The sequence below is a fragment of the Dipteris shenzhenensis genome, chromosome 9 (genome assembly GCF_047967505.1).
Source record: "Dipteris shenzhenensis isolate YYH24624 ecotype China chromosome 9, Dip_SZ_1.0, whole genome shotgun sequence".
NCBI lineage: Eukaryota > Viridiplantae > Streptophyta > Polypodiopsida > Gleicheniales > Dipteridaceae > Dipteris > Dipteris shenzhenensis.
This window is the reverse complement of record NC_141604.1, coordinates 45666462-45684251: the sequence shown is the minus strand read 5'-3', so window position 1 is coordinate 45684251 and position 17790 is coordinate 45666462. Positions and strand designations below refer to the sequence as shown.

Sequence of the window (17790 nt, the reverse complement as noted above, 5' to 3'; positions counted from 1 at the left end):
AGCTCCACTTCAGCCTCCTGTGTAGCCCCTGAGATCCTCAGATCTGGCCCTGCTCTAGCCTCGGTCCCTTGGCCATCAGTTCAGCCTGATCTGAAGGTGACCACGCAGCACAACAGTCGGAGGTTTGGACCAGCAAACGGAGAGAGGTTTGGGACACTGTTTCCTCAGCTTTCTCAGCTCTCTTTTATAGTTTACACAGCTCACTCTCAGCTCTATATTTCAGTCATCTCCTCTCAATTCTCTCATAGGATCTATCACTTCTAGTTTTCACTCTCACTCTTGCAGTAACCCTCCATTCTGGTAGGCAGCACAAGCCTCTTCCTTGCCTTGCAGAAGCGTCCTACATCATCAGTGTGGACAGCATCAAGGTCTCGGTACTAGTCGGCGTTGCCTCTCAGGTCTTTGGGTCTGCTATACGTGTGCACAGTGAGCTCTTCAGAAGCGCATTGCGTGCTCTTTTGAAGAGTGTTCTTTGTATTTCTCAGTTCTCCAAGTATAAAGCAAATTCTCCCCTGATTGGGGGAGGGGGCCCTCAGTGGGTACAGGGACCCAATCGGTTGTCGACTCTACTCTCTCTCTACCCTCATCTCCTCTCTCTCTCTATGGTAAACAACGCTCATTCCTTGCTAAAGGTTTAAAGAAGGTCTTGTTGTGAATTACACGATCAGATAACCGTTGCATGCTACACAGCTCTTCTTTTTTGAATGATGTCAGCCGTGTGGGAACTACTTAGTCTATCTTCATCTAATTATAGAAGTTGCTGCAATGTGGAATTAATGGATTCCTCTGGTGTCCATTAGCTTGGGGATAATATGCTGTGGATTTTTTGTGCAACATCATGTGCATCCTTGTCATGTTTCTAATTGTTTTGTTAATGAAGTGGGTACCTCTGTCTGACACTATTTTAATAGGTACTCCAAATCTAGTCACAATATTGTGGTAAAGGAAATGTGCCACAGTTTTGGCTTTGCATGTCTTAAGGGCTACAGCCTCAACCCACTTTGTGCAATAATCAGTTGCACCCAAAATATATTGGTTACCTGTAAATTTTGCTGGTGGTTTGATAGGACCAATAAAATCTAGCCCCCACTTTTGGAATGGTCCCAAAGGGAGAATGGGCTGATGAGGCATTCTATCAGTATCAAGTGGTCGATCATCCCTCTAGCATCGTAAACATGCCTTTGCATAATTGTGAGCATCTTTTAACACAGTAGGCCACCATAAACCAGCTTGTAAGATTTTCTTACCTATAATGTCTCCAAAGAAATGTCCTACTACTCCTCCATGAGCTTCTGCCAGCACAACCTTTTGTTCATGATCTTGCACACATCTTCTAATGACTTGGTTAATTCCCCTTCTATATAAAACACCAGCAATAACAAAAAATGGCCTGCTTTGTAAAACAAGTTTTTTTCTTTGATCCCTACTTAATGTTTCAGGAATCAATCCATCAATAAGAAAAAAGAGCATATTATCATACCAGTTTGGGGGCTCCTCAATTCTTACCATGAAAATGCATGCATCAGGTAGTTCATCAGGTATACCTATTGGAGCGTCCCCTGATGTCAGTCTGCTCAAATAATCAGCAATGGCATGCTGCTTTCTAGGTCTATGTACAATTCTGTAGTCAAATTTCTGCAACAAGAGTATCCATCTGGCCAATCTGCCTGTCAATTGCTGTTTGTTGACCAAGTAAATAAGTGCCTCATGATCCACGTGGAAGTTGACCTTATTACCCAACAAATAATGTCCGAACTTATGCAATGCATAGATCATACCTAGGGCTTCTCTCTCTGTGACTGCATAGTTTTTCTCATGTTTTGTTAGAATTCTGCTTGCATAATACACAGGTCTGAACCATTTAGCTGTTTTTTGCTGCATGAATCTGAAGCATCAACAAAAACTTCATATGGGAGAGTCCAATGTGGAGGTTGGAGGATAGGAGCAAGCATTAGCATCTTCTTCAATATGTTGAAGGCATACTCTTGTGGTTCACCCCAAATGTAGGGTTCCGTTCCTCTCGTCAGTTTTGTAAGTGGATAACATATATCGACTAAATATCTGAGAAATCTGTAGTGCCACTTGATTTGACCAATAAATCTCTGAAGTTGCTTTATATTTTTGGGTGGCTTGGCTTTTTGGATAGCAAATCCCTAACAAGGGATCTATCTCCATAGCTTGTTAAGAGATGATATGTCCAAGGAGAATACCTCTACTAACAGCAAATGCACATTTGGCAAGATTAAGGCTGAGTCAGCCAACCTACATTTTACAAAGCATAAGGACAAATGATGCAAGTGCTCCATCCTTTTGCCAAAAACTAAGAAGTCATCAAGAAAAACCTTCATAAAACTTGTAAGGTAGGTAGCAAATACTTCCTGAATGTATTTCGGAAATGTTGGTGGAGCATTCTTGACTGTTGCATTTGACTTTTGTCATTCAATGTGTCATTGTGGATAGGTACCATTTGTTCCTCTTTAATCCCACTTAACTGTGCTTTGCTACTGCTGTACTTCTGTTTAGCTGTTTCCGAGCTTGTTCCACCAGTGAGCTCAGTTTCCTTTTTCAGAAGATATTTCTAGTTGGAGGAAGATTGCCCTGATGCTTGTGCATCCATTGTACTTATGCTTGTTTGAGTAATATTGTTTTGTTGCAGATTATTGCCTGCATATTGTTGTAGGACTGTTTTTGATAGAAAACTGTCGGACTGGGCTCCGACTTGCCTCGGATCAACTTTACCCTTGCCTTTGTTATTGTGGTGAGCTGTCTTTGCATGTTTTCCTGCTTTGTTGTCAAGTACTTGTTGTAAGGATTTGTTTCTAATTTGTACTTGGTTGGGCCAATTCATGGGCTTTGTTGTATCTTTTGGGGCATCTCCGAGCCCGCGCAGTGGCTTTGTACCTTTAGACCGTGTCACAGCCAATGCCTCAATGTTTCTCTGATTCCTGTATCCTTGTATATTATAATCATCAATAATTGGCGCCAAGTAAACCATGTTAACACCTGGTGGTAGCTGCTGCTGTTAGTTTTGGTTACCTCTTCCATTGTATTGAATGATAAGTATTCCTCTTTCTTCTCTGTGCTTACACCACAATTCACATTGTGGTCCTTGTCTGTGGCCATCCAAGCCACAATATGTGCATGCTTGATCTTGGTTTTGTCTTTGTTGATTTTCCCAATTTTGTTGATTGGGTCTTCTTGGTACTGTATTGTGGAATCTTTGTTGTCCTTGCCTGTCTACTGCAACCTGATTAGCTGCCACGGATGGGGCTTGATTTTGAATGTGTTAAATGTGTGGTGGGACTCGTCCTCTATAACTTGGATTGTACCAGCATCTCTCTTTTTCATGGTTGTCCTTCCCACAAAAGTCATAGTGAACTTTGGGTGGGGCTGGGGTGGCTTCAAACTCTGGAACTGGTCCTTGATCATTTGCTTCAACTTGGAGTGTTGTCTTGACAGCTTCTCTGATTTCTTCTTAGTCTTTGACTTTTCTTTGCTTTTGGACTGCTTATCCTTTTTCTTTTTCTTGGTGTGTTCTTCCTCTTCATTGTCTTCATCAGATGTTTCAAATTCTTCTTCCTCACTATCCACTTTCTCTGCATCAGTATCTATCTTTGTCTCAGAGTCTATGTCAGAGTCGGAATGTCTCTTTTTCTTTTGCTTTTTTGCCTTTGACTTAGTGCCAAGTCTTCTTTCCGCCCTTTGGGCTGCTTCAACCATGTTGTTGAAGTCATTAGCACCACCAAGCTGATCTCTACCAGCTATTGCAGTTCTCAATTCTTTGTTTAATCCTTTGCAGAAGTAATCTCCCAATTGTTCCTGAGTTGGTTGTTGGGCTGCAAAGAGTCTTCTATTCAAATTTCAGAACATTTGAGCATAATCCTCCACTAAGAGATCTTTTTGCCTCATGTTCCGAAGCTTCTTGAGGATATCTTCTTGCGTTTTTTCTTTCCGAAAACGACTTAAAACGCAGTTTTTAACTCATCATACGTGGCAAAATGAGCTACTCCATACTGCATAAACCAATTCATTGCCTTACCATTGAAGGTTTCTGCAAATTGCTCCTTTTTTGGTGTCGTTTGGGAGTCCGCCAAAGCCGCTTGCTGTCCTCCTTGTCTCAAACTACCCAACATGGCTGTCTGGGTCTTGGCCCTTTTTGCCTGTGAACTTGGCTGCTTTCCCTAATGGGTTCTGCATTCCTAGTGGAGCTGGATTTTGAGCTGGAGCTTTGGCTGGTACCCTCCTTTTTGGTTGTGCACGTAGTGGGTCGAAGTTCAATCTTCTTTGGGCTGCAACAATTCATATCCTTGCGCCTCGAGCCCCTCCCAGCCACACCCCGCACTACACTACCTATCATGATATACACTTTGATCATAATCTCTCACCTGATTACTCAGCCCACCTAGCCTCCCTCCTCAGACACATAGACACCATACCCTCTCTAGATCACCGAGCCACCCTTATCACCCACTCCCTTCACAATGCAGCCCGCCACATTTTTCCTTCCACTACTCGGTCCACCTGCCCTCCACCCGTTGGCTCCACCCCTTGCAATAGCTGGTATGATGACGAGTGTAAAGCATTACGCCACACACTCCGACTCACGACCCAACGAAACGCTAGGGCCAACCCACATCTCACCAGGGATTATCGTCGACTAGTCCGTCGCAAGAAGCTAGCCTTCCTGCGCCAGAATGAGGATACGCTACTGAACATTGTGTTTAGTAGCAACTCCAAGGATTTATGGAGGAAATTCCTAGAACGCCGATCCCCCTCCCCCCTCACAGACACTTCCCTCTGGCACTCCTACGCACGTACACTCTATGATATCCCTGATCAGCCTCCTCCCGACCTCTCAGCCACCCCCTGCCCCATTTCTTGCACCCTCTTCACAACCCAGGGAGTCACCCACGTAGCGCTTAAGCTTCACAATGGCCGAGCTAAGGATCATGAGGGCCTATGCACAGAGTTTGTTGCCTATGGCATCAAAACTCTAGCCCCCATCTTGGCAACGCTGTTCAATGAAGCTGTCTGCCACAGGTTCCCCAGAGCCTGGACCCTGAACACTATCACACCCATCCACAAAGCAGGAGATCCCATGGATCCAGGGAATTACAGGACCATCATGATTGGACATGTTATGTCCAAGATCTATGCATCGGTGTTAGATGGCGAGGTCAGTGCTCGTGCAGAGGTACAGGGGCTCAGGGCATCTGGATAGGCCGGTTTCAGGGCAGATCACTCGACTTACGATCACATTTTTACACTTAGAGGGATCATTGAGGAGGCCAGACACAGGAGACAGAGAGTATATTGTTGCTTTGTGGATTTTCGTAAGGCATTCGATCCCGTTTCCCGCGCCTGACTTGTCAGACGCTTGCAGGAGTTAGGCTACGACTCGGAGGTTATCTGGGCAGTAGTAGCTCTCTATGAGCGGGTGACGGGCCAGGTCAGGATTGGCACCAGTTGGACCCCAGAGATCACGAGCACTATCGGAGTCAAACAAGGATGTCCCTTGTCACCGACTCTATTTGGCCTCTACATCGACGAGCTCGAGACCACCATCAGGACACTCGGAGGTGCAGCTGCTCTCTTGCGGAGGCTGTCATCCAGATTCTCCTATACGCAAACGATGTAGTACTACTATCCTCTTCTGCTACTGGTCTTCAGCGACACCTGGATGGACTTCAGGTCTTCTGTGATACACATGACTTGAAGGTCAACCTTGGGAAAACCAAGGTGATGATCTTCAACACTTCTAGACCCGCTATGCACCGAGAGCAGTTCCTCTTCGCCGGCGACCCTGTTGAGATAGTTGACTCTTACACATACTTGGGCGTTGTCTTCTTAGGCCCGATCTTCACGATGCGCCCGGCCATGCAGGCCAGGATCAGCCGGGGCTACGCCGCTCTTACTAGGCTGGAGCGACAGTGCTACCACTCCCACTTCCAGGACCCGCAGACCAAGTCTCTCGTTTTTTATTCTTTGGTCCGCCCAACAGGCATGTACGGTAGCCCGTGGTGGGGAGCCGACCTTTCAGACACAGAGTGGGCTCGAGTCGAGCGCCTACAGATACTGATGTTTGCTCGGATGATCCGCAGCAAACCATCGGTACCACACCAGATCATTCTAGCAGAGTTCGGCGCCTCACCCCTACAGCTCGATGCGGCTTTCCAGGCTATCACTTATCTACACAGAGTCAGGGATTTCAGCTCCTCCTCCGACGGTCGCCTCCGCCTACCTTGGCTAGCCCTATCCTCCTCTATGGCCTTATCTGTTGATAGGGACCAGCGATGCTAGTATAGTCATCTTTCCAGTTGGTTCACCTGACTGGGCCTCGACTTAGACCGGTTGCCTCCTTTTCAGTACAGCCTCGACGCTCCACCATCTCCCCTCTCCCCCACTGACTAGGAGGTCAACCGGCTCATTCGAGCAGATCTGCTCCAACTCCACACGTGGCGGACATGGTTTCTTCACCTCGAGCTTCTTGTGAAGCTCGACTTCTACCGCCGACACTGCCTCCAGATCTCACAGGAGGGCTTCATCACACCTCCAGGTTACACACAGCTTCATCTACCACATGCGCTCCGGATCTCCCTCGGTCAGTTTAGGGTTTCGTCACACCGATTACGGATCGAGAGCGGACGCGCAGAGGGTATCCCAAGAGAGGGCCGCCTTTGCCCACTTTGCGACTTGCAGGAGATCGAGTCCGAGGAGCACTTTGCTTTCAGATGTCCTATCTATTATGCCATTTGAGGCCGGTACCACTGCCTCTTCGGCCCCCTCCCACACATGCTGCAGTTCCCGGATCAGCGATGCCTGGCCGCTTTCTTACATGAGATGACTCGCCACCGAGATACCTCTCTTCGAGCACGGCGACACACGCAGCACACATAGCGTGAGGACACCCAGCGGCCCATCACTGATTTCTTCCAGTCACAGGATACCTCTCCTCAGTCTAGCCGACGACGCGGATGTGAGCGAGAGCCAGAGCCGACAGCTGCGCCAGCGGATAGACTCACACATTCGGGTCCATGACATCTCGTCTCTGCTCTCTGCCTGCCCCACCGGGGTTACCGTTGCCCTCATCCACAGGGCCACCCGCCGCCCCCGACGACCGAGCTCGACTAGGCCGCGTGACGTCAGGCCAATCATCTATCGCAGGGTTTTTTCCGGCCTCCCATTTGACGGCCCCTCTATGATTGGTCTCTGATGATCACCACCTGCACATATATATTGTATCTCCCCCCTCTGCTCCATTTTTGGTGCCCCCCTCTTCTTTTTTGTATCATCTGGAGGTAGACACATATTTTTTGTATCAGGACTAGACACACCGTCCTTCATAACCTCTTTTTTGTAGAAACGGTTGGCTGGCCCGTTTTGAGACTGCCACCGTTATGCTCATTGTATCAGTTATCTTTAGTCTCATAGACCTTCACGGTCTCCTGACGACTTTAATAAACTTTCTTTCTTTCTTTCTTTCTCTCTCGACACGCATCTCAAGGCGCCTCCACACTATTGTACCGAGTCATTTATTGCTGTACGCAATCATTAATTGCAGTACGGACTCCCTTTTGCTGTTGTGCGGCTCATTAAATGCTGTACGAACCTTTTTTGCTGCTGTGCGGCCTCATTAATGGCTGTACTGATCAGTTTTTATGTTGTACAGAGCACTCCCTTGCTGCACGGGCTGATTGGCATGCACTCTGAGGTTTTTTGGCTGGTGGATTAGCCTCTTTCTCCTGTTTTTGGCCTCTGCACCCGTGATCCTTGCTCTTCTTTCTCTTCCGAGCTCCCAGTTTCTTCATTCCTCTCATTCTCTCTCTCTGTTTTTGACTGGGAACCATCTGTGCGCTGCTGGGGGCCTGGACAGAGGATAGGTGTGAGGACAACGCTCGCCCCTCTTCCAAAGACAGCAGGTACAATCATTATGACTTCCTTTTGGATTCCATATATCATTTTTAAGGTTTGTTATTGCTCTTGTTTGGTTCGAGGTTCTTTCTAGGCCATACATGTTGTAATCACTCACTCAACCACCACAATGGGTGTGCCTAGGAAGGAGCCACGGGGATAGTGTGTTGCTTTCTCATACCTTGAGACAATTTGAGCTTTTTTTGGGACTGGTGTTGATGCATTATCACTTTCAATGGGGCACAGTCAGTGTGGAATGCCTCAGCCTTGCCTTGGCAGTTGGGTTCTAGTGAGACTTGGGATTGGATGCATTTTGATGCCAAGTATTGGCTTGGGTAGTGGACTACTAGTGTAGTAGAGTGCAAGGGTGAGGCCTTGATGTAATTGCACAATTGTCATTGCATGAAGAATTAAATAAATCTCAAAAGGGGCACCAAAGTAGTTGGGGCCAATCTGCATCTCTTGCATTTGGTTTCTGAGCAGGGGCGCTCTAGCCTCCCTTCTAGTATTTTCAAAGTTGTTTCTAAGTGATATTTAACTATGACGGCCTGCCACAAGCTAGATGCAACCAATTGTAAGAACCTGGAAGAGCATAATAAGAAGTTTTGGGAATCATTGCTACCCATGAGTTCTTACAGGCATGTGGAGCTGTCCGAACAGATTGAGAAGTATTGTTGTGGGCCGCCAAAGGAAATCCGGGACTAATGCACCAAAACAAAAGTTTCTAACATGTCTCAGCCTATTGAAAATGCCACTACGGCTAATGTCCTCTTGCAGGGAAAGACTTCAAGGTTCAAGGGCAGCAACTAGGAAGCTCAAAAATCTAAGGGCCGTGGGCAGGAAACCCCTAGAAAGTTTAGGAGGTTTGAAGAGGTCACTAAGTGTTCTCTAAGAACGAGGCTGAGCAGAAAGAGCACTTGGCAATTGTTTTTGCAGAGCTTAGGAAGCATAAGTTGCTTATTAATGCCAAGAAGAGTGAATTCTTGATTCATGAGATCCACTTTCTTGGACACATAATATCCACAGATGGAGTCAGGATGGATCCTTCCAAAGTGGAAGCCATAAGGAATTGGCCACAGTTAAAGAATATCCATGAAGTTATGCTCATACTACAGGCGGTTTATCCGCTACTTTGCAGAGATAGCATCACCCCCTCATGCCCACTAAAGAAATTGCAGCCTTTGAAGAGCTTAAGGAAAAGCTATGCTTCGATCCTATCACTACCGATGTGCAAGTTTCAGCTGTCACCATTGCATACCACAATGAACTTGATGCCATGAAGGATCAATATGCCAATGATGATGACTTTGCAAGGATTTATGATCAGCTGGCTGAGGGCCAAAGACATGAGCACTTTATGCTTAAGGATGGTTTTCTGATGATGCATGGTAGAATTTGTGTCACAAAGCAGTTGAGGCCAAAGGTTTTGATGGAGAGTCATGCCCCCACCATATGCAGGACATAGAGACATTGAAGCCACAGTCAAAGGCATGGAGCAATTCTTCTACTGGCCAGCGTTGCGGAAAGATGTTGAGGCATTTGTGCGAACATGCATCACTTGTCGAAGGTGAAATATGACAGGCTGAAGCCGGCTGGATGCTACAGCCATTGCCTATTCTAGATAGACTCTGGCAAAGCATTGCCATGGACTTCATTTTGATCTGCCTCGTATACCGTCAAGTCATGATGGTATTTGGACCATAATTTGCAGATTCAGCAAATAGGCCCACATTATTCGAGTGCAGAAGAAAATTACAGCAGATCAGGTGGCGAGACTATTCCCATGTCTTATATTTTTAAACATCACGGGATGCCTCAATCCATTGTCAATGATCGAGACCCTTGTATGACCAGCCTTTTCTGGAGAGATCTCTTTGGGAACATGGGCACTATGCTGAATTTCTTATCCTCTTTCCACCCACAGTCAGATGGATAGTCAGAAGAGGCAAATTCTACTGCCTTGGATCTTTTGAAATGCTATGTTTTAGACCAGCAAACAAAATGGGAACAATTTTTGCCATTGGTTGAGTTTGCGTACAACAATATAGTGCATTCTTCCATAGGGAAAGCGCCCTTTGAAATAATAGAGGGTGAAAGAAAGGTACCTTCTGTTTCGCACACGAAAGAAAAGATCTTTGAAATAGATCAGTATGTGGAAAGTTTGGATGCAGCCTATAAGAAGGTGAAGGAAGCCCTTCAGAAAAGCTAGGTCTTGTTTGGTTCGAGGTTCTCTCTAGGCCATACAGGCAGTAATCAGACACCCAACCATAGTGGGCGTGCCTAGTGTAAACTACTCGGTGCTTTCTATCAATTCAAACAACGGATTTTGCAGAGGCGTTTGAATGAAATGATTGCGAGTTGCCAAACACATATACTTGAACTTAAGAGATTGCATTTAAGCTGGAATTAAGACTTATATAGCTTAAACACAAAGTGACATCATTGGAAATTGCAATATGATTGAGGGGCCAAGACGGCCCCCCCCCCCCCCCCCTTATCGAGGCTCACTTTATTCTTGAAAATGGAGATACAAGACCATGGTGCAATGCACCTTCCAAATTGATGAACTCAGTGAAAACCTAGGACCTAGATACAAGACTCAAGAGCATATGTACAAGGTAGACAACAAAAAGGAGGACTCCAAGCTCAGGTTTCAACTCTTGGCTTGCCCAATCCACAAGGAAGAAGCCTGCAACAATCACCACTTACATCCAACATTAGAGGCAAGCACTAGTTTCTAGAAAGATAGTAGAAACAACATGAAATAGTGCTGTAAATGAGATAAACTTGACAATACAGACTCCCTTCGTGACTTGACCCTTTTGTAGATGAAGTCCTTGATGTCTCTGAAGCTACCTTGGGTGAGGAGAGTGTGGAAATGGGGCTGGAATGAAAACAGCTTAGAAAAAATAGCCTGTAGGCTAGAGAGAGAAAGCCTTTATGGAGTGATAGCTGTAGAGAGAGAGTGCCAATGCTGATCCCAAGGGAGGGGATGTAAGAGAGGGGCTGCTGCTGTTCCAGAGGTGCAGAGAAAGGCAGATTTCTGCAAGGGGAACGGGCTGGAACAGTAGAGAGAGAAATTCCGCAGTAGAGAGGGAAAGACTGCAGTAGGAAAGAGAAAGGGGCTGTGGCTGCTCTAGGCTAGGAGAAGGAGAGAGGATGCTGCTGCTGTTCCAGAAGAGCTGAGAGGGGGCAGATTTCTGGAGAGGAGGGTTTGGAACTGTAGAGAGAGAATGTGCTGTTGTAGAGAGAGAAAGTGCTGCTGAGGTGAGAGAATGGCCTGGGGAGAAGCTGGCTGCACCCGAGGAGCTGGAGAGGTTTTGCTGCATCATCCAAAAGGAGGGAGAAGAAAAGTGATGAATTTTCCATGTAGGGAATGAAGGGGAGAGGCCTTCTTTTATAGGCTCAGCGCCCCCCCCCCCCAGGCTTAGAGTGGAAGGTGGACACTTGTCTCAGATTTTTGGTGGGCTGCAGTCCCAAAGAGGACAGCCCACAACCTGCCCCAAATCTACCAGATTTGGGGCCAGACACTTGGCCTGCATGCCCTGCCACTTGCCATGCATGCTACCACATGTGTGGGATAGGTGGACTGACCTGCCAGCTCAGATTCCATGTGGCAGTCTGCCATGTGTCAGCTGCCACGTGTCACTCCCAAAAGCTCAGGGAACATTCTCTTGAATGGTTCCTAGGTCAGTATGCAATCTGTCCATTTGATTGGTCCCATGTTTGGGTACTCAGGTGGGGTGTGGTTTTCAGATGTCCCTCTCAATGAGAGGCCATCACTCTTGTGGGTCACTAATGCCCATAACCCCAAGCAAAGGGGTCCACCCTCAAATGCTAGACCTAGTCCTCATTGTCAATAACTGAACAGTAGGAAAACATTTCATTTCTTAATAAGCATACTATTGAAAAACAAAAAGAAATAGTACCAAGCAAGTGGATACATGTTGAAGCAGGATGACACCTAGGAAGGAGCCAGAGGGACAACGTGTTGCTTTCTCATGCCTTGAGACCATCTGAGCTTTTTCTGGGACTGGTTTTGATGCATTCTCACTTACAGTGGGCACAGTTAGTGTGGAATGCCTCAACCTTGCCTTGGCAGTTGGGTTCTAGTGAGACTTGGGGTTGGATGCATTTTGATGCCAAGTATTGGCTTGGGCAGTGGACTGCTGGTGTAGCAGAGTGCAAGGGTGAGCCCTTGAAGTAATTGCACAATTTCCATTGCCTGAAGAATTAAATAAATACCGAAAGGGGGGCCAAAACATTTGGGGCCAATCTGCACCTCTTGCATTTGGTTTCCTGGCAGGGGCACTCTAGCCTCCCTTTCAGTCTTTTCAAAGTTGTTTCTAAGTGATGTTTAACTAATGGAAGTGGCTTGAAATGATGCAATGTGGCTGTAAATGGTGTGAATGCTAAGATAGTTACAGTTTACTGCCCTTTTAGTTAATTGAAGGCCGGTTTCAGATATTGTTGCATAGCCTCCTAAATTAATGCTCTTCAATGAGAAGATTGAGGAGCATAAACAGATGCAAATTGAAGTATTTCACCCTGAATTAGACTCTAAACGATGATCCACCTGGCTTCTTTATCATTTAAATCCAAAATGGGGTGAAGAGCATGCTTCACAAGTAAAGCAACTCCTAAAAAAGAGTGTTCTCCAGCTTTGAAAATATCATAACCAGCAAAATGACCTGTCCTGCCTTCATACATATGCTGATTGTGCTCTTGCAGAGCCACTATATCAGGCTGCAAGCCATTAACATATGTTCACACAAGCTTCCATTTCTGAGTGTAGCATAAACTCTATACATTGAAGGTCAAGCACTTGATTTGTTCAAGCATATTTACAGATGTTTTATATGTACAGCTGAGAATCTTCACAAATTGAAAATGCATTAAGTCTGCATGTCCACCTCAGGATCTGGGCCTCGTCCTTGAGGTGATACGACAACTTGATGGACAACAAACCAGAAACTTCCTCTTCTGAGAGTACGGCTCGCTGTTACAGCAGCCCAGGTAATGTCAATTCCTGAGTTTTCTGCAGGAGTATGACCATTGTAAGAACTACCATTCCATGTTCGTGGAGGTAAAGGTCTCCTAGCAGAGACAATTTTTTAAAGTCTGCCAAGTTTCAGTAGCATTCTTTTCCTTAGCTTTAGGCTGAGACATAGAAGGCACCGAGCTAGAGGCATTCCCATTGCTTATGACTTGAGCCTTTCCCTTATCCACTGCTGCATTTGCAGGCTTATTGCCTTTATTTCTGACCCGAGAAGGCCCAGGGGCATCCTTGTTTTGCACTGGAGAAGGCATGGCATCTGGGGGCATTTTATGCAGTACCAAAGGACATTGCAAAGCCACATATGCCCAAGTTTTTTGCACTCAAAGCATGCTCATGTAAAAAGACCCCATTTCAACCATAAAAGGCACTTCCCATAGCCACATTATTAACCATGACAGAGTAAGATTTTGGAGTGGGCATGTCCGTGTCCCAAAGAAACATAACAACTCCAAATTTTTTTAGCGACAGTCTCTCGAATCCACACACACACATTTTTTTTAGTGGAAACTTTTGATTGCTTATATTACAAGAGTAGCAACCTCAAAACTAGGTAGCCAAAATTACACACACACACATATCTCATACTTCTTGATCCATACAGATATAAGAAACATGTTGAGAAATTGTATCATGTATACTATGCCATGTATGTCATATGTTTTGGATTCTAAATATATCCATCGCACATGATTCATATTGAATCTTGAGTCTTGAAAGTTGTATTGCATGGCATTGGACAATTGTTAACTTTGTTGCAGGTGGATTCTATAAGGAATGAGCAAGGTGCTTGCTTATGCTCCAGTTGAAGTTGACGAGGAAGAGATATATGCGCAACTGCATAGGGATCTTGAGACCATAGATAGACAGGTTCCTCTTTCACACCGTAGGGTGGTACTTTCAGCACAAAGGGTAGAGGCTATGGCGGTAGATGGGGATACTCTCACCTAAGACAAAATCTTGATGGCCAAAGTCTATAGTTGAGATGGAGAAGCCACATGTCTCTTGACACTCAATCGGCTTTACAAAAATTCTTTAGTTGTAGACATGGATCTAGAGAAGGATAGACCCACACTATTCTGGTATGGAGTAAGCTTCATGTCCAGCTCCAATAGTTATCCTTTGTGGGCACCCTAGGAATGTAGACATCCCTATCTGCAAGTAGTTCTGCCTTATTGAAAATTTAGCCAACTTAAATAGTGGATTTAAATATACCTTTGTAAGACTAGAATAAGTCCAATCATACAAATTTAGAAATTTTGTTGTTTTAAATAATTGCAAGCCCATGGATGGGCATATATGCACGAACTACAGTCTTGTATCCACTAGAGATCTTATTTCTTGCAACCTACATAAGATAATTTTTTCTCTTTATGTACTGGTATCGTTATGATTATGGCTCTTTTGTATTGGTCATGGGTATTGTTGCCTGCTTAGAAGCTCCACCCCTTCAGCTCGTTGTATCGGGTTCTTTCAGTCTCATCGACCCTTTGGTCTTTTCAATACTTTTAATAATCTCTCTCTCTCTCTGTGCCCCCTCCGCTCCCCTCCCCCCAAGCCACCCCACACTCCTCTCTCTCTCTCTCTGATATACATTTCATGCACTCACGGACACACCTTCTGTGTGAGCACAAAGGTGTTCACACTTGTATGTGCACATATTGAGATGGTGTCTTGTAGGACAATGTTACTTCATTATCAAATGTATTTTGAAAGTATCTCCCAATCCAATTTCGGCAAGAGATTTAAAGCATTTTGAGTTTTTTCACTATTAAATTTATGCATACTTAACATTCATAACAGTGGTAGCAGCTGTGTTGAAGTGGCGTCAAGATTTTAAGCATTTTGAAAAAATTTTACCCCTTAAATTTATGCACACTCACATTCATAACAGTTATACAAGCTGTTTTGAAGTGGCGTGATGATTTTATTTTATCAAGATATATGTGCTTATAATGAAAAGGTCATTTTTAAACATTAAGTCTTGGGTTCTTATTCCATGCATTGCTACTGTCGAGATGTAGATACTGATCTAGGAGGATGCCAGCATTTGCAGTGGTTCACTTTATTTCAATTTCTTATTCATTTTCTATGAGGCAATTGCTATAAGCTTAAAATCTGCACATCCAGGTATGTTGTCTGATAGGATTGGGTTTGGGAATACTGCAAACAACTGGAGAGATTTTGGACATTGGCTTTCTTGATGCGTGCAATGTTTCTACTTATGCACATCTCTTTGTCCCGATAATATTTCAAAGGTATGCTCAAAATCAGAGATATTTTTGTTCTCACTACACTCTACAAGTTGATCTTTTACATTGTACACTAATGCAATGATATAAGAGGGTCACAACAATCGTGTTTGTGGGGCAAAAAGAAAATCGTTATATTGTGATCAAACTTAGACTGTACGTGTCAGTTTTGCTTGGTATGTCATGAGAATAATGTTTGCCCATTATTCTTTGTGCTCATGGAATTTCCTTAGATAAATTCTAGGAAAAATCTCTAAGTGCTTTTTGCAAAAAAGAAAAATCTCAAGAGTAATTCATAGTCTATAGATTGTAGGTTCTAGATCCCAAGATCCATTTTTCTAATGCATTGGTTTATGTTGTAATAGGACATTAAGAAGGGCGTTTTTCATGGCACTTAAAATGGTGCGTGATTTCATGGATATTGCGGTAATCTTCCAGCCAAGTCCTTGAGTGAGCATTAGGGCTCAGTCTTTTGGTCTCAATTCGCACTATGCATATGTTCAAAACAAAAACATCAATACAAAATGTGCGATGCATTAGATAACTTTTCAAGTCAACCGTTAGCGTAATTCATGTTTGGCTAGCAAAAATACATGGAGCACTCAGACTGAAAACAATTGTTCAAGCCAAAGGAAACTTACTAAAAATGCTGACGTCCTATCTTTCTAGAAAAAAAGTGCTCCTAATGGGTTTGTTCAGGTGATCAAGTCTACAGAGTCTAAGGCTGCTCGATCATTGGCCCTCCCCCTTTCTTCCCCTATCTAGCCCCCTTCCTCCATCCTTCCTCTTGCCCTCCTCTCCTCCTCTCTAATTGTTACTCTTGCTCACCTCCGCCCTGACCTGCCACTCTCTGCCTGCCTCCTCAACTGTTGGTTGCTCTTTGCTCCCGGACTCTCAACCCTCACAAGACTGTTTTAATTCCCCTGCTATGCACCCCCCTCTGTCCCCCCTGGCCTATTGCTAGTCACCTTGGAGCCGCTTATGGACCCTTGTGCCCCGTTCCCCTGTAACCCTCAGTTATTGCCTTGACTTCTTTACGGGCCTGACGACCTTAGGGGCAGCTTCTTTTTTTTGGGCCTCTCTTCACCTTCACCCCCCCTTGCTAGGTTCCTTTCCCTTGTTGTCCGCCGTCCTGGTTTGGTCTCTTTGTGCCCCCTGCTATTGCTAGTTCTGCCTCCCTGCGGCTGGTTCTGCCCTTGCTTAGGGCTCCTCATGCCTTTTCTGTAACGGGCTTCCACACGCCCATGGCCATGCTAGCTAGTGCCAGCGTAGGCAGCCAAGTCAACGGCCATGTAGGCATCCGTACAACCATTCAGGAAGCCCTGCGCAATCAGCAATCAGCACACAGACAATGGAAAGTCAACTCCACGTCATCGCAAGTCAAAAAAATGCAGAGTTGACTTTGTGGACAAAAGTCAACGCATCATCGTTGACTTTTTTGACCGACCTGGTCGACGGTTGGTGTTGACCAAGTCGGCCAGGCTGACCTATCAGCCTATAAAAGGGCAGCCTTCGTCCCTCATTCTTCATCCACTCCTCAAGCCTCCAAGCCTTCAGAGCAGCACAGTCAGGCCTCCCCATGGCAGACCAGTAGGGTAGCCTCAGCCTGTTCAGGGATCTAGTGAGGATTCACCTCCTCTAGGTAGTCTAGTCTTCCAGTTTTGTAGTGAGGGTTTCAGCCCCTTCATACAGTTGTATTCAGCCCTTTGGGCATTCATTATTCAGTTGTATCTATCTCCTCTTCGGAGGTCGACTACATTCTCTCCCTCTGATTCTCTCAGTCACATTCACAACTCACTTTGTGTATTGAGTGCATCATCTTGCAGTTGCAATTAGTATTGAGCAGGAGAGAGAGTGAGGATAGTCTATCTCTCGCTACATTGGTATCAGAGCTTCAGTTTTCTTTCCTGAGATAGGGAGGGTCAATATAGGGGCAGCTCTATTTCTTTATGGTCCAGACAAGATCCGGCAAGGACACCATGAGCACAAGTGAGCAGTCCAACACCGGGGGGGGGGGAGGGTTCAGTGCCTCAACCACCACCACCCCCACCACAGAAACCTGCAGACACTTCCATGTCTGCCATGACAGCCATGTTGCAGGCTATGATGCCAAGGCTATGATGCAGATGCAACAACAACAGTCCGAGGCTCTCTTCACCCGCATGACCCAGCTTCAAGAGATACGGGAAGATCGTGAGCAGGCCACCAGAGAGTGTGAAAGGGTAGCTCGGGAGGCAAAAGAAGAACGCGATCGGGAAGTCGAGAGGCTAGCTCGGGAAGCAAAAGAAGAACGCGATCGGGAAGCTCAAGAAGCCGGAAGGCTAGCTCAGGAAGCAAAAGAAGAACGCGATCGGGAAGCTCAGAAGCCAAAAGGACAGCTCGGGAAGCAAAAGACGAATGCGATTGAGAGGCTTGAGAAGCCAAGGAACTCCGGGACCGCGAGGCTCAGGAGGCCAAGGAGCTCTGAGAACATAGTGCTCTAGAAGAGAAGCAAGAACGGGATCGGCAACTTCTCGTTTCTCTACTCCGACCAACGGGGGGAGAAAAGGAGAGACTTCCACCTCGAGCCAA

At 45.6% G+C, this 17790-nt stretch overlaps 1 protein-coding gene across 2 annotated transcripts in view; it reads left to right on the top strand.

Annotated features, from left to right (window-relative positions):
* The window catches only part of LOC147898718 (two pore calcium channel protein 1-like), a 91370-nt gene that overhangs the window by 13245 nt on the left and 60335 nt on the right, over nt 1–17790 (top strand). The window contains exons 5-6 of one of the 2 annotated variants that reach the window (XM_087379358.1): nt 15098–15225; nt 15585–15645. The exons of the other annotated variant lie outside the window; for it this stretch is intronic. Of the exons in view, the coding sequence (XP_087235484.1) occupies nt 15098–15225; nt 15585–15645 (189 nt within the window). The remainder of the gene's footprint in view (nt 1–15097; nt 15226–15584; nt 15646–17790) is intronic. 2 annotated transcript variants of the gene reach the window in all.